Here is a 14489-nt window from a genome sequence, read left to right as displayed (position 1 = left end):
TCTACTGGGGTGCACTAGGCTAAACTGGGCTAATCAGGGCTGTGCTGGGCTGCACTGGGCCAAATTGGGATGCTCAGGGCCGGACTGGGCTAAACTGGGCTCTGCTGGGTTAAAGTGGGTAGCACTGAGCTAAACTGTGCTGCACTGGGCTCCACTGGATCTGTTATCCTGGGCTGCTGTGGGCTGCACAGGGCTAAATTAGGCTTACTTGGCTCTGATATAATGGGCTCTACTGGGCTGTATTGGGCTAAACTAGGCTAATTGGGGCTGTGCTGGGCTGCAGTGGGTGAAATTGGGCTGCAGTGGGCTCAACTGGGCTGCACTGGTCTCAGTTGACACCTAATGACAGGACAATGGGCAATGGGTGCCAGGTGGAACATAGGAGCTTCCACTTAAATATGGGACAAAACTTTTTTACCGTGAGGGTAACAGAGCACCGGAACAGGCTGCCCAGGGGGGCTGTGGAGTCTCGTTCTCCAGAGACTTTCAAAACCCACCTGGATGCGTTCCTGTGTGACCTGATCTAGGTGTTCCTGCTCCAGCAGGAGGATTGGACTACATGATCTTCAAGGTCCCTTCCAATTCCTCACATTCTGTGATTCTGTGATTACTGGACTGCTCTCCTTCATCTATCAGCGATTACGGTCATCTGGAAAGGTCCCGGGTGACTGGAGACTTGCTAATGTGCTGCCCATCTATAAGACGGGTCGTAAGGATGAGCTGGGGAACCACAGGCCTATCAGCCTGACCTCGGTGCCAGGGAAGGTGGTGGAACAGGTTGCCTTGCATGCAATCACACAGCATCTGTGAGACCACTGGGGGATCAGGCCCAGCCAGCATGGGTTCATGAAAGGCAAGTCCTGCCTGACCAACCTCATCTCCTCCTATGACCAGGTGACCCACCTGGTGGATGAGGGAAAGGCTGTTGATGTAGTCTACCCAGACTTCAGCAAGGTCTTTGACACAGTCTCCCACAGTATTCCCTGGAGAAGCTGGCAGCCCAGGGCTTGGACAGGTACACTCTTTGCTGGGTTAAAAACTGGCTGGACGGCCAGGTCCAGAGAGTGGTGGTGAACGGAGTGAAATCCAGCTGGCAACCGGTCACCAGTGGTGTTCCTCAGGGGTCGGTGTTGGGGCCTGTCCTCTTTAATGTCTTTATTGATGATTTCGGTAAGGAGATAGAGTGCACCCTCAGTAAGTTTGCGATGACACGAAGCTGGGGGTAGCATCGATCTGCAGGAGGGTAGGAAGGCCCTGCAGAGGGACCTGGACAGGTTGGGTCGATGGGCAGAGGCCAATGGGATGAGGTTCAACATGGCTAAGTGCTGGGTCCTGCACTTTGGCCACAACAGCCCCATGCAGCGCTACAGGCTTGGGGGAGGGTGGCTGAAAAGCTGTGCAGAGGAAAAGGATCTGGGGGTGCTGATTGATGCTCGCCTGAACACGAGCAGGCAGTGTGCCCAGGTGGCCAAGAAGGCCAATGGCATCCTGGCTTGTATCAGGAACAGTGTAGCCAGCAGGAAAAGGGAGGTGATTTTTCAACCCTAATAGTTTTCCAATCCTAATGATTCTCTGATTCTATAATTTCACACCTCAAGCATACCTGTTAGAAGGTTAGAATTAACAGTAGAATCAGCATGTCACAATGTTTACGTCCCACTTTGCGCTATTCTAAACTTGTGGGAGGCAGGGGAGAGGAATGCTGTTTGACTGCTTTTATACAGCTCTTGAGAACTATGATATAGAAAGCTGCTATGGCCTCAGAAATAATTCTTGCCTTTATGGTCTTTCTAGAACTTTATTCAGCTGTCTTATAAAAAGCATAAAGGCATAAATTCTTACCTTACTGGCCGAGGATGACACAGATGCCAGGAAATAAGATCACTTGAAAAGGGATATATTACAATTGCTATTATGAGCTACTGTTGGACTAGAGCTACACATCTGATAGAACAGAAAGTTCTTAAATAAAAGCACGATTTCTATGTTTTATGTTTCTATGTTTATAACTGTTGAATTACCACATTCCTTGCAACTATAAATTACCAAGTAAAAATGATCAAAGGGAATGTGATTTATTAGAATGAATTAACATGCAATATGTGGTTCTTTTCATCTAGGTGTAAAAACATTAAATGCCTATTTCTAGTACATTCAGTGCAATGCAATGACCTAGTTCTACCACTTTTTTTTTTCCACCAAAGATTCTAAACTGTGCTTTCAAATAATAAATTCAGCATTGCTACACTTTGGTTGAACAAAGCAATTATTGTAAGTCCTGTTACAAAATTAGAAGAGTGAAGAAAATATTTCAGTGACTTAATGCGTATTCCAGATTATCTGAGAAATAGCACTATAAAGCAGCCTCCTGCTCTCCCAAGGCTGACACCATAAATGTATAGCTGTTGTCTTTCCATTCTCCTTGGAGGTTAAGCAACAGAACAAACATACCAAGGTTCTCAGGATCTTTAACTGATCAGGGGATCTCCTTGCTGATACAAATAATGTTTGGCCAAATCAAATCATGTTTTACAATTATCATAATAAATATCCAATCAACATCTTTTGTGGAGGTTGGCGCCTCTCCTGTGCATTCCAACAAATTCTTTAATAACAAATCTACCCCAAATATCTTCTGACAAGAATGCAAACCAAAATAAAAATAAATAAATAAATAAAAATAAAAAGCCTCTTTTTCCCTGTTTAATATATACCATTTCATAACATCTCTCTATTCTATATTTCATTCAAAAACACAGATCAGTTTGCTTCTGGCCTTCATGCTCACCTACAACATAGATTTATATGACTTGCAGCATGGTATCTATTCCTACATACCTAGTCCAGACTAAACTAGGCAGGATAACTGGGTTGCAAGCAAGTTGCACACTTGCGGTGAAAACAACAAACTAGTGGAAAGACAAGATTTGTACAGCTTTAAAGTCTTATTAAATGAGTCTTTGTAAAATAATAAAGAGTATCCTTTTAAAACTGAACAAAGCAGAGAAGCAATTATAGAAAATGCTAGCATAATAAAATTATTATAATCATTGCAATAGTGATTATACATTCAGAGTTCACATTGCACGTGAACCAATGAATTTGCTTTGAACTTCTAAATCCAGTAATCTGAATCAACCTTTTAAAATATTACTTTAATTAAAGCTTTTCTTTAGGCTCTATCTTTAAAAAGAAATTAAAGATTTTTTCTAGAGAGAAAAACAGAAGAGAAAGAAACACAGTCTTCCCAATATCTGAAAGTGAAACAGGACATTTAATGAAAGACTAGTACTGACATTCATGTCTTCTTCGTTTCTTAAAACAACAAGGCAAAACAAGTCATGTATGCACAAAAGTTTTGTTCTAAAAGACAGCCTTTCTTAGTTAATTTTCAGCCACCTCCTCTAAAATATATATTTTTATTTATATTTTCTGCTTCAGGGAGTAAATTATTTAAGGAAATTATGAAGTATACAAAAAGGCAATATATAATTTTGAACGATTGCTAAGATACCTCAATAACCTTTCTCAGCTCTGTTTTTCCCTGCTTTCACATTCAGAGGAGAAACATCAAGTGCAGTTATCCATATCACAGATGTGTTGACTAAATCATCTGACCAGTAGGAGTTGAACCAGATTCGTTATAAACATGACAGCTCTCAAAATCACAAGATCCCTATTGACCAAGTAAATGTTTAATGTGTTGAGAAGCACATCACAAACCTTAGCACCTTAATGATTGTTATGTTTATTTAAATTCTTAAAAATTATACAAAGTGATAGACAAGTTTAAGCACTGAAAAGTGAATTTTAGTATGAAAATATCCACGGCAATAACGTGACATATAGTGATGTTAAAAAGAAAAAATTCTGCATGAACCCCTGATACTACTTAAATAAAAGAAATTTTGACATACCCTTACACAGGCACATTTATTAACTTACTGTTTAAAAATGACAAACTCTGCCTGCTGGAACTATGGTAGTTTTCTCTGGAGAAGAAAATGCCCTGTACACTCAGGGTGTGGTGGTGAGGGGGTGCAGGAGGTGTTCAGAAAGACTTTTCTGTAACTGAAGAATGAGGACACATTCAAGTAACTAACCCCCCACCACCATTCCTGTAACATCCTTGCCAACTTCAGTCCAACAAAGAATTCAACTCTCCTGGGGCAGAGATTTAAAAATAAAAAAAATAAATCAAGCAAAAGATAGAATTGCTTCACAGCCATTTGCTGCTTTTCTTCTGAATTTAGTGGAAGTGAGGTTATTAATCATAGACTCACCAAGGGTGGAAAAGCTCTCCAAGATCATCTGGTCCAACCATCCCCCTACCACCACCAATGTCACCCACTAAACATGTCCCTAAGCACCACATCCAACCTTTCCTTGAACACCCCCAGGGACGGTGACTCCACCACCTCCCTGGGCAACCCATCCCAATGCCTGACTGCTCTTTCTGAGAAGAAATGTCTCCTCATTTCCAACCTGAACCTCCCCTGGTGCAACTCGAGGCCATTCCCTCTAGGCCTATCACTAGTTACCTGTGAGAAGAGGCTGACCCCCAGCTCCCCACACCTTCCTTTCAGGGAGTTGTAGAGAGCAATAAGGTCTCCCCTGAGCCTCCTCTTCTCCAGACTAAACAACCCCAGTGCCCTCAGCCGCTCCCCATAGGACTTGTGTTCCAGGCCCTTCACCAGCTTCGTAGCCCTTCTCTGGACATGCTCCAGGGCCTCGATGTCCTTCCTGTAGTGAGGGGCCCAAAACTGAACGCAGTACTCAAGGTGCGGCCTCACCAGAGCAGAGTACAGGGGGACGATCACCTCCTGGTCCTGCTGGCTATGCTATTCCTGATACAAGCCAGGATGCCCTTGGAATTCTTGGCCACCTGGGCACTGCCGGCTCATGTTCAGGTGAGCATTGACCAACACCCCCAGGTCCATCCTGGGGTTGTTTAGCCTCGAGAAGAGGAGGCTCAGGGGAGATCTCATCGCTCTCTACAGGTACCTTAAAGGAGGCTGTAGAGAGGTGGGGGTTGGTCTATTCTCCCATGTGCCTGGTGACAGGACAAGGGGGAATGGGCTAAAGTTGCGCCAGGGGAGGTTTAGGTTGGATGTTAGGAAGAACTTCTTTACTGAAAGGGTTGTTAGGCATTGGAATGGACTGCCCAGGGAGGTGGTTGAGTCGCCATCCCTGGAGGTCTTTAAAAGATGTTTAGATGTAGCCCTTAGTGATATGGTTTAGTGGAGGACTTGTTAGTGTTAGGACAGAGGTTGGACTAGATGATCTTGGAGGTCTCTTCCAACCTAGATGATTCTGTGATTCCTTTTGCTCTGCACAGCTTTCCAGCCACTCTCCCCCAGGTCTGTAGCGCTGCATGGGGTTGTTGTGGCCAAAGTGCAGGACCCAGCACTTGGCCATGTTGAACCTCATCCCATTGGCCTCTGCCCATTGACCCACCCTATCCAGGTCCCTCTGCACGGCCTTCCTACCCACCTGCAGATTGACACTTCCCCCCAGCTTGGTGTCATCTGCAGACTTACTGAGGGTGCACTCAATTCCCTCACCCAAATCATCAATAAAGACATTAAAGAGGACAGGCCCCAACACCGACCCCTGAGGAACACCACTGGTGACCAGTCGCCAGCTGGATTTCACTCTGCTCACCACCATTCTCTGGGCCCGGCCGTCCAGCCACTTTTTAATGCCAATAAAACTTTGGGACATTGTTTATTTACAAAGAAAATAACAACATAGTAGTAACATCTGATATTTCTTTACTTGTACCATTTCCTAGTTGCTTCATTAATGCAAAAATATATTTTGCCAACATGGAACAAGTTTGGATATATATTTATTAAGCTTAAAAGGCCTTCTTTATTACCAGAAATATCTGATTTAGCGAAGGGACAAAAATGTTTTTTTGCTGCTGTAGTGCAGAGGATCCCCAGGTATATCTGAGCCCAGGTTGTGACAGGTATTGTGTAAAACAAAGTGATCATGGCTCCTGCATCATGGAGAAAAACACCAGAAATGATCTACTGATAAGCTACAGGAACTGTGCACATCGAACTACTCTCTTGATTTCCAAAGCAGATCACTCATTCCTTTGATCAAATTATTATGAAAATTATGTATTTATGAAGTACCAATTTCTAAGTAGACCATGCTCTACCCACCACCATAGCACTAGTTTTAAGCCTGTGCACTACAGGTTTGAATAGAGCTACCTATTCTTCTAAGAAACCTGCTCATTTCCCACCAAACATCTTTTAACAACTCCCTTCCCCTACCTCCATCCCTAACCCCCACCCTCCATCACTGGCATTTAACAATCAAAGAACACAAGGACAAAAAGTAATTTGTATAACTGCATTACAAATGAAAACGGGTATGATAAAACAGATCTGAGCGTTTTATCATTGCATTAACCTTCTCAGTAGTTCAAAACTAAAAGATTAGTCCTTAGATGAAAACACGACCTTATCCTTTAGGAATCATCACAGATTTTTTACCTAGCGCACCAACTAGGTGCATCGGCACTGTAAGAGCTATTTCTCCATTCAGGACATCAAGGACTAAGTGAAAGGAAGATGGAATGACTCTTTTTCAGTAGCTGATAACAGTCTTTCAAATCAAAAAAGACAGGTAACTTTCTCAATGTGAGAAGAAAAATGTCAGTAGCATGGCTAGTATAGAACATACTTTATACACCAATTTTAAGTCTTGCATCAAATTTGGCACTAGATTATCTTACATTAAAAAAAATGCAATGAATCAAAATAAAGTGTAAGCTGAAGCTCTCAAGAGAAAATAAATAAACAGCCAAACCCTCATTTTTGCTGTCAGTTGTTCTGCTCAAAAATCATAAAACTGCCATGACAATTTTTTCTTATGCCTTCTTGGATAATAAAGAGTTTGTGGTTTCAGAAAACGTCATGAAAAATGGAGTTCATAGATAACTTCTCAACAGTCTTATTTACTCAAAGAATATGGAATTGAAGCATTAGAGAGGTGTACTCTAACTATGGGGAATGTAGCTGCCTCCACATACTATCAGACAAGTTCCCTAAGCTGTTTTATACTTAAGAGATTGCAGAGGAAATTCCATACTAATACACTCAGACCCTGCAATGGTGCTTACCTACAAATGAAGCATTCTTGAATTTTAAATAAAAACTACATACACAGAGATCTTCAAGAAGTTTAAAAATAAGCAACTGAATGTATCTTACATTAGAAAAAAAAACTTTTGAACAGTTCTTTTAGTTTTCATTATTATTTTAATTACACTTTTCACCATATAAAAATAAACCTAACATACAGGCTGAAAACTGTTTTTCTGTTTATATATTAGCAAACAAAATTAGGTTTTAGATTCTCTTTAGGCAATAACACTAACAATATCTACAAATTTCAACTGTCCACACTATTCTTTGGTGAGAAAACTAAGTCTCTCTGAACTAAGCACCGACAGATTTGAATTATTTTAGCCACTTACAGATCTCAGCATTTGTGTCACTACGTTCAATTTTCACTTTTAAAACTATGACACCAAAGGCAATAATTCATTGATATAAAACTATAGGTATCACCAAGTAGCACGTTGGACTCATAATATGCCCCAACTTGCAATACTCCATTGTGCAGAATTTATTTATTTCAAATTTACTATTAGAATTCCATTTCCAGACTAACTGAACTCAAGATGATTGGTCTTATTTTCTTCCTCTAAGTGAATATTTTACAAAATTAAAATGCATGAGCTGTAATCTTGTTTCATTACAAACTAACAAAAAGATAGCGATGCAGAGATGCTTCAGATTTAAGAGTAGAAGATACATACGTCACTATGGCATTACTGCTTTTGATGGTTATACATGTTAATGAAAAAAAAGTAACTGAAAACAGTAATAAGGACACGTATGCAGTATATAACAATTTGCATCTTACAATCATAGCAGTCTCTACTTTTTAACTTTTGCTTAGACCAAAAGAAAATCACAGAAATCCCTAAATCTTATTACTATTACAAAATAACAGTACAAAGTAAAGGCAACACAAAGAAGCTACCATGTAGTAAACAGCCTTACAGAGTTCAAAATTAATGTCAGATATTGCCTTACACATAACTAGGCTGGAAAACACTAGCAAACGACTTGCAAGTAATACAGAGCATGTTACAGAATTTACCTTCTTAGCAGCAGAGTAAATGAACTCAAATGGTCAGCTCATTTCAGAAACCAGGCTGTGTGTTGGTTGCTGCTGTTAGCCAGCTGGCTAATTTAAAGCTAGTTCAGATAAATCCATTGAAAATTGCAATAAAAAGTTAGCAGGTGACTTAACGGGTAGGCAGAACCCATGTCTCACAGATTACAGGCATTTTTTAGATGTTACCACTTTCCAAATGAAATGACCTCCTCCATTTTAATTCCAAAATCTGAAAAACAAGTTTCTTTACGCATATTATCATTAATATTTGCAAACAAAATTTCAGCTCTCACACCTGTGTAAATCTATTGACTTAACTGACAGCCACTTCTATTTTGAGATTGGGATCCTGTTTTATCTGTGAACAGTTGTCTTCTGCTACCTTCCCCTTTTAAAAATCCAAACAAAAATCTTATCTGTTTTCCAGAAATGGTTTTGAAATAACTCTGGTCAGAAATGGAAGCTTCTGTATACATGCTTTAAACATTCTTAGCAATATGGCACCATATTGTCTTTTTTCTGAGCAACTACGAGTCGTGTTTTCAAAGGCCAAGTCGAATGAAATCACATTTAAAACAATACAGCTATCATGAACTATGCTGTTCTCACAACCTTCACTCAATTTTATTTAACTCAAAACGTGCAAAAACAAATAACCTGATGCCTCATCTCAGCATGCAAACTTGTTACAATGAAGGCAACAGATTTCCACTGGACGATGGACACCTTTAATGGGTTACGCACACAAACACGGCAGAGCAAGCAGGAACTTCATTACTGTGCTACACTATTGGTTTAAAAAATGATCTGCCCCCTCTGCAGAGATGGGTATTTTGCACAACCTTAGCTTTCTAATGGCAGCTTTTGACAAATGTAACAAAACCATCGAACACCTAATACAAATAGATACAGCTATCCTCATAGATCTACACAGTATTTATGAAGCAAAACCAGAAAATACAGTATTTGTAAGAAAATACAGCTTGGACTGGGGAGGAAATGCGTGTATTTGGTGGTGGTTGTTTTTTTTTTGTTGTTGTTTTTGTTTTGTTTTGTGTTTTTCCATTCTTACTTTAAACTTTTCTAAGGGGACCATTAATTCACATACAATATAACACAATATGCTGCATACAGACTTCCACGTTATAAATTAGCTAGTAAAACTGCCATCCTGAACTATGAATTTTCAAAGCCATATTTCTTAGCTAAGAGTGCACAAACCTTTACATATTCTGTAATTGCTATATAATAGAGCTATGCAACTTCAGGATAACAAACTCTGGAAATCAAACTAGCAACAACTGAAACATGATATACTAAGAGAATTCTAATTTATCCCAGAGAAGAAGAAACTTAGTTTTTCAAAGATATTGTAAATACTAAACGTATATTTTAACTTACATCCACTTGTCACATCAAAAGAAACTTCCTGAATAAGACCAGATGATCAACTGAAAATATTCCTTTAATAAGTATGTAACAGCAGAAACTTCCCTCTAAAATACTTAATTTTATTAGTGAAATGGTACCAAAGATAACAAGTATACAAACAATCTCTTTGCTCTATGCTACTTACACATCATAAATAAGACAGCTGTTGTTGCAAGACACAATCTTTCACAGTCTTCCTATAAGCGTACAGATTTGTCATTCTTTTTATCAGAATAAGCTGTTTACCAGCCAACAGCATGTGGCTTAAACATCACAAAAATGACTGTCTATACTTTACATGGTAAAGCATTTTCTATAGTCTTAAATGTACACAGTGGCAAGAACGGTAAATCCTATCAAAAATGAAGAGTGATTAAGCAGCTTCACAATCAAACTGGGTTTCATTACCTTAGGAATTGGGCAAATTCTTCATTCCCTGTAATATGTTTTTTTTTTTTCATAAAAATTAACTACACAAAGGAAAAGAAAAACAAATTGAAAGCAAATTGCTAATATGCTATTTGTTTTAACTGAAAGAAACTCTTTGCATGAGGTAAGGCAATTAAGTCATTTGATTGTAATAAGTTGTATTAAAAATAATCTACCTGATTTTAGGTATAAGTAAGTTTATAAGTATGACTCTTACAAAATCTCACAATGATGAAACTGATTACATTAGTTCAGAGAGCACAAATCAGGTTTTTACTTGACAAAAATATCTGCTTTGTCATTATCTTCCTATATGCTTTCTCCCCAAAGAATGAAAAAAGAATCTCTGCCATATAACTCTTGTGTAAATTAAAACATTTTCTCCCAAATTATTTATCCCCCCAGCTTTGCATACAATTCCTTTTATATCACCCAACGTATAACAGAGAAAATGGAGAGGTAACAATTAAGGCCATCCAAATGTAATTAAATATCTAAAGGGCTGCCTTTGATGCAGGTGATCAGAAAATGTTTTTTATTCAGCTACTATACTTGTACAGTGGTGGTCCCCAAAATGTATCTTTGCTTTCACCTATATATTTTCTAAAAATAAAAAATAAATGTAAAAATGGAGCCTTAGTATTTAAAGAAGTGAATTAAACATCCATTCTGACAAATCACTTGCATTCTTGTCTACAGTATGGTGGTGGCAAAACAGCAATAGAGATGATGTAAAATTTAGCTGAAAATGAGTAATAGCACATATACATTTCTCGAAAATACCACATTTTAAGAAGGCACTAAAGCTTCTGCTTGTGCTCCCATATTTTTTAAACAAATAAGAAAAAATTGTTTTCATAATGGCACCTGTACTATTCGCAGCTGAACAGACACACTGCAGTACATCTCAAAACAAAGCTGTAATTTCTAATGATATCATACAGATGTGCTCACTTCCGAAACGACAAAAGAAAACAACAAAACAACCCCCAAAATAACCCAATAAGCTAACCTATTATCATTATACATGGCAATGTTCCTTTTAGGAACAGAAAAGTAGCATGCATTGTTCAAATACTTTAAAGGAAATATTGAGCTTAGGGATATTAGTAAGAAATTATTTTAAATAATAAAACCCAAAAATCTCAAGCAGTGAGCAAATGAGAAACATACTAGTCAGTGAGCGTTTTAACATAAGAACCAAAAAACCTTTCCTATAGTTGCCTTTTACAACAAAAGTGTATATTTATGCACCATTTCCAAGCACATCAAACAGTACACATTGAAGTTTTTGTGGATTTTTTAACCCACAAGGTAAAACACAAAAGTCATCAACAAGCAATATTTTAAACAACCTTCAATGCATATCTTCAGCTTTTTTTTTTTTTTTTTTAAAGATAGTACAGGTTTACATCTTTCAGTTCTACTTATTTGTAACAGCCTATGACAAAACTTAACATAAATCGTTTTACCAATAAGTACAGCCATCATGGAAACGCATGGATTTTCAGAGATGAATAGTTCTGATGGCATCTGCATTTTCATGGTTTAACTACTTACTTATCCATGCCTTCTTGCTTTACAGAAAGAAGACAACAAAGCTATCACGAGAATTGGTAGAGCTACTATTACTATCAACATGTTCAGGTTGATTGCTTTGACATTTTCTTCCTCATTCTGGGAAATAAAAAGCTTTGGATTTCATTCCTTAGTTGAGTTAGAGGTTCATTCTTTGCTTTAAACCTCTTCCATTTTAATTGAGAGGTTATCTTCATTTGGTTGACAGTTCCCATTCTGTTGTAGTTTGACTTCATCTGTCCTTTGCGTATCTCTGTTGTCAATATCCTTGCCAGTTTCTGAATTCTGATCCTCCTTAGTGTAATCTTTGTCCTACCAAAGAGAAAATTATTTTACAAAAAAAACACACTCTCAGCATTACAGGACATGACTCCCAACTAACTCTTGGTATTTTGATTGCCTCTATTTTTACATGCCTACCTTGTGTCAGCAATTTCTAGAATAGATGCACTGGTCTTTTTGTGTGATTTTTTTTTTTTTAAACAGCTTTCTTTTCAAGTAGCTGAAGTCAAGGCATCATGACAAAGTGTCAGCCAAGAAATCATTGTTGTAAAGTGATCTGTCTTTACCATAAATATTCAGATAAAACAGAACAAACAGTATCACGGAACCTACGAGAAACAGCTCTAGAAGTTAAGACAACCATATTTTCTAAACAAAACAGGATTTTTGATTTTTGTATCATATATTTTGTCACATTACTAATGCATTTTACATAAGAGAATTACTGAAGCAAACAGTGCACTAAGTTATACAAATCTGATGTTTATAAAAGCAGTTGGCACCAACAATATGAAGTTTAACAAGAGCAAGCACTGGATTCTGCGCCTCAGACACGGCAAACCCCAGCTATACATAAAGACTGGGGGACGGGGACAAGAGGCTGGAGAACAGCCCCACGGAAGGCAATCTGGGGGGTTTTGAGTCAGCAGTGAGCCCTGGCAGCCAAAAGGGCCAACTCTGTACCCTAGGGTGCATCAGCAGGCACAGCACTGCTAGCTGGTCAAGGGATTGTCCTGCTCTGCCCTGCGCTGGTATGGCCTCACTTCAAGCACCGTGCGCAGTTCTGGGGAACCACGGTATAAAAAGACGTAAAACTACTACAGCGTCCAAAGGAGGGCAACCAGGATGGTGAAGGGTCTAGAGGGGAAGAGGCCCCTTGGTTTGCTCAGCCCAGAGCAGAGCAGGCTGAGGGGAGGCCTCATGGCGGCCTGCAGCTCCCTCACGAGGGGAGCGGAGGGGCAGGCGCTGAGCTCTGCTCTCTGGGGACAGCGACAGGACCCGAGGGAACGGCATGGAGCTGGGACAGGGGAGGGTCAGGCTGGGGGTTAGGGAAAGGTTCCACACCCAGAGGGTGGTCGGGCACTGGGACAGGCTCCCCAGGGCAGTGGTCGTGGCACCGAGCTGCTGGAGCTCAAGAAGCATTTCAACAATGCTCTCAGACATCTGGTCTGATGTTTAGGTGGTTCTGTGTGAAGCCAGGAGTTGGAATTGAGGATCCTTGTAGGTCCCTTCCAACTTCGGATATTCTATGATTCTATGAGCTGAAACATTCTGAATACAACTACTCTTTAAATGCATACGGTTTTTCAAATTACAAGATTTGAATTTAAAGATATTTCATTATTCTTTTCTTAATCATACCACCTTCTATTTTGCAAGGTAAAACCCCATACTATCCTCCCTCAAATCTTCAACGTTACTTGCTGCACAGTTGAACATGCAGCCCGGGACAAAAGCTAACTGGGATAGGCTGCACCATTACAGAGTGAAAATGTATTAAAAAAAACAAACAAACAACAAAAAAAAAAACGTATTTTGAGTTTGATAGCCAAGCTGTTTCTGAAGCCTGCTTCACAATAAGCTTCCTGCATCTTTATACAGATGCAGTCAGCTAACTCCTAACATATGGCACAGAACAGAAAAGAGAGAAACCGAAACAAAGTGCTTCTGTAGTCTATACATACAAGCTCCCACCAGTCTGGTAAAGTTCAAACACAAAGACTGATCAAACCGAGCTACTAACATCAAGCAGAGAATGACTTTCATGTCTCCTTTTGACGAAAGATAAACCCATGCGTTTCAAGCTGCACTAAATTGGTAAGGAAAAAAGAGAGGAAATAAGGGAGGAGAAAAAGAAAAAAGGGAGGAAATTTCAATAATCTTGGAGCACTTGGAAACATTCAGCTGTTTATCACTTGGTCACAAAGCTTACCTTCAAAGTAGTGGAGCTTTTGTCAGATTTCTCCTTTCCCTCTTTTTCTTTACTACTTTTTTTCTTGGAGGTGGAACGTTCTCTTTCTCTTCTTTCATTATTTGTATCCCTTTCTCTTTTTTTTTCTTTCTTGTTTCTGTTTACGAAAATTATTACTCAAATCAGAATTTGGTCCAAAAGCAACAAATGTACTACCAATGCTTGCATCAAGTGCATTGTATAGTAATATGCACAGCACAGTAGCTAAGAATGTTGGTATCCTTGTTTGTTTCAGAAATGGACAGCCATCTTTGAACCATTTAACTGCAAACTCCACTCTCATCTGGGGGGTTTCCAGAAAATCTCAAAATGTAACAAAAAACCCTTCATAAAGACAAGTGGATTTTTTTGACTTAAGAAGAATGCATGTGTTTAGAATGAACGGTATTTGCAAAGAGAAAAGCAAAATAAATTGTCTCCAAGGAAGGATTTTTATTATTTGAAGCAAATTTGTATCACTGACAGATGATAGTTTAAAGCATTACAAAGCTTGAGCCCATGAAGTTGTGTGTTTTTATTTTTTTTTTAATTAAAACCGAATCATATTGACCAACAGAGATCATCTGAAATGATGCAAAGGCATTAAATC

At 39.1% G+C, this 14489-nt stretch overlaps 1 protein-coding gene across 4 annotated transcripts in view; it reads right to left on the bottom strand.

The window, feature by feature from the left end:
• Positions 1-9655: 9655 nt before the first annotated feature.
• SREK1 (splicing regulatory glutamic acid and lysine rich protein 1) overlaps positions 9656-14489 on the bottom strand; it is a 38326-nt gene continuing 33492 nt past the window's right edge. For all 4 annotated transcript variants that reach the window (XM_048079507.2, XM_066988611.1, XM_013180531.3 and 1 more), the window contains 2 exons: positions 13862-13997; positions 9656-11958 (listed from right to left, as the gene is read on the bottom strand). In XM_048079507.2, coding sequence (XP_047935464.2) covers positions 11806-11958; positions 13862-13997 — 289 coding nt within the window. In that variant the 3' untranslated portion in view covers positions 9656-11805. The remainder of the gene's footprint in view (positions 11959-13861; positions 13998-14489) is intronic.

The sequence above is a fragment of the Anser cygnoides genome, chromosome Z (genome assembly GCF_040182565.1).
Source record: "Anser cygnoides isolate HZ-2024a breed goose chromosome Z, Taihu_goose_T2T_genome, whole genome shotgun sequence".
NCBI lineage: Eukaryota > Metazoa > Chordata > Aves > Anseriformes > Anatidae > Anser > Anser cygnoides.
The sequence above is the reverse complement of the archived record's forward strand: the minus strand, read 5'-3'. Positions and strand labels throughout refer to the sequence as shown.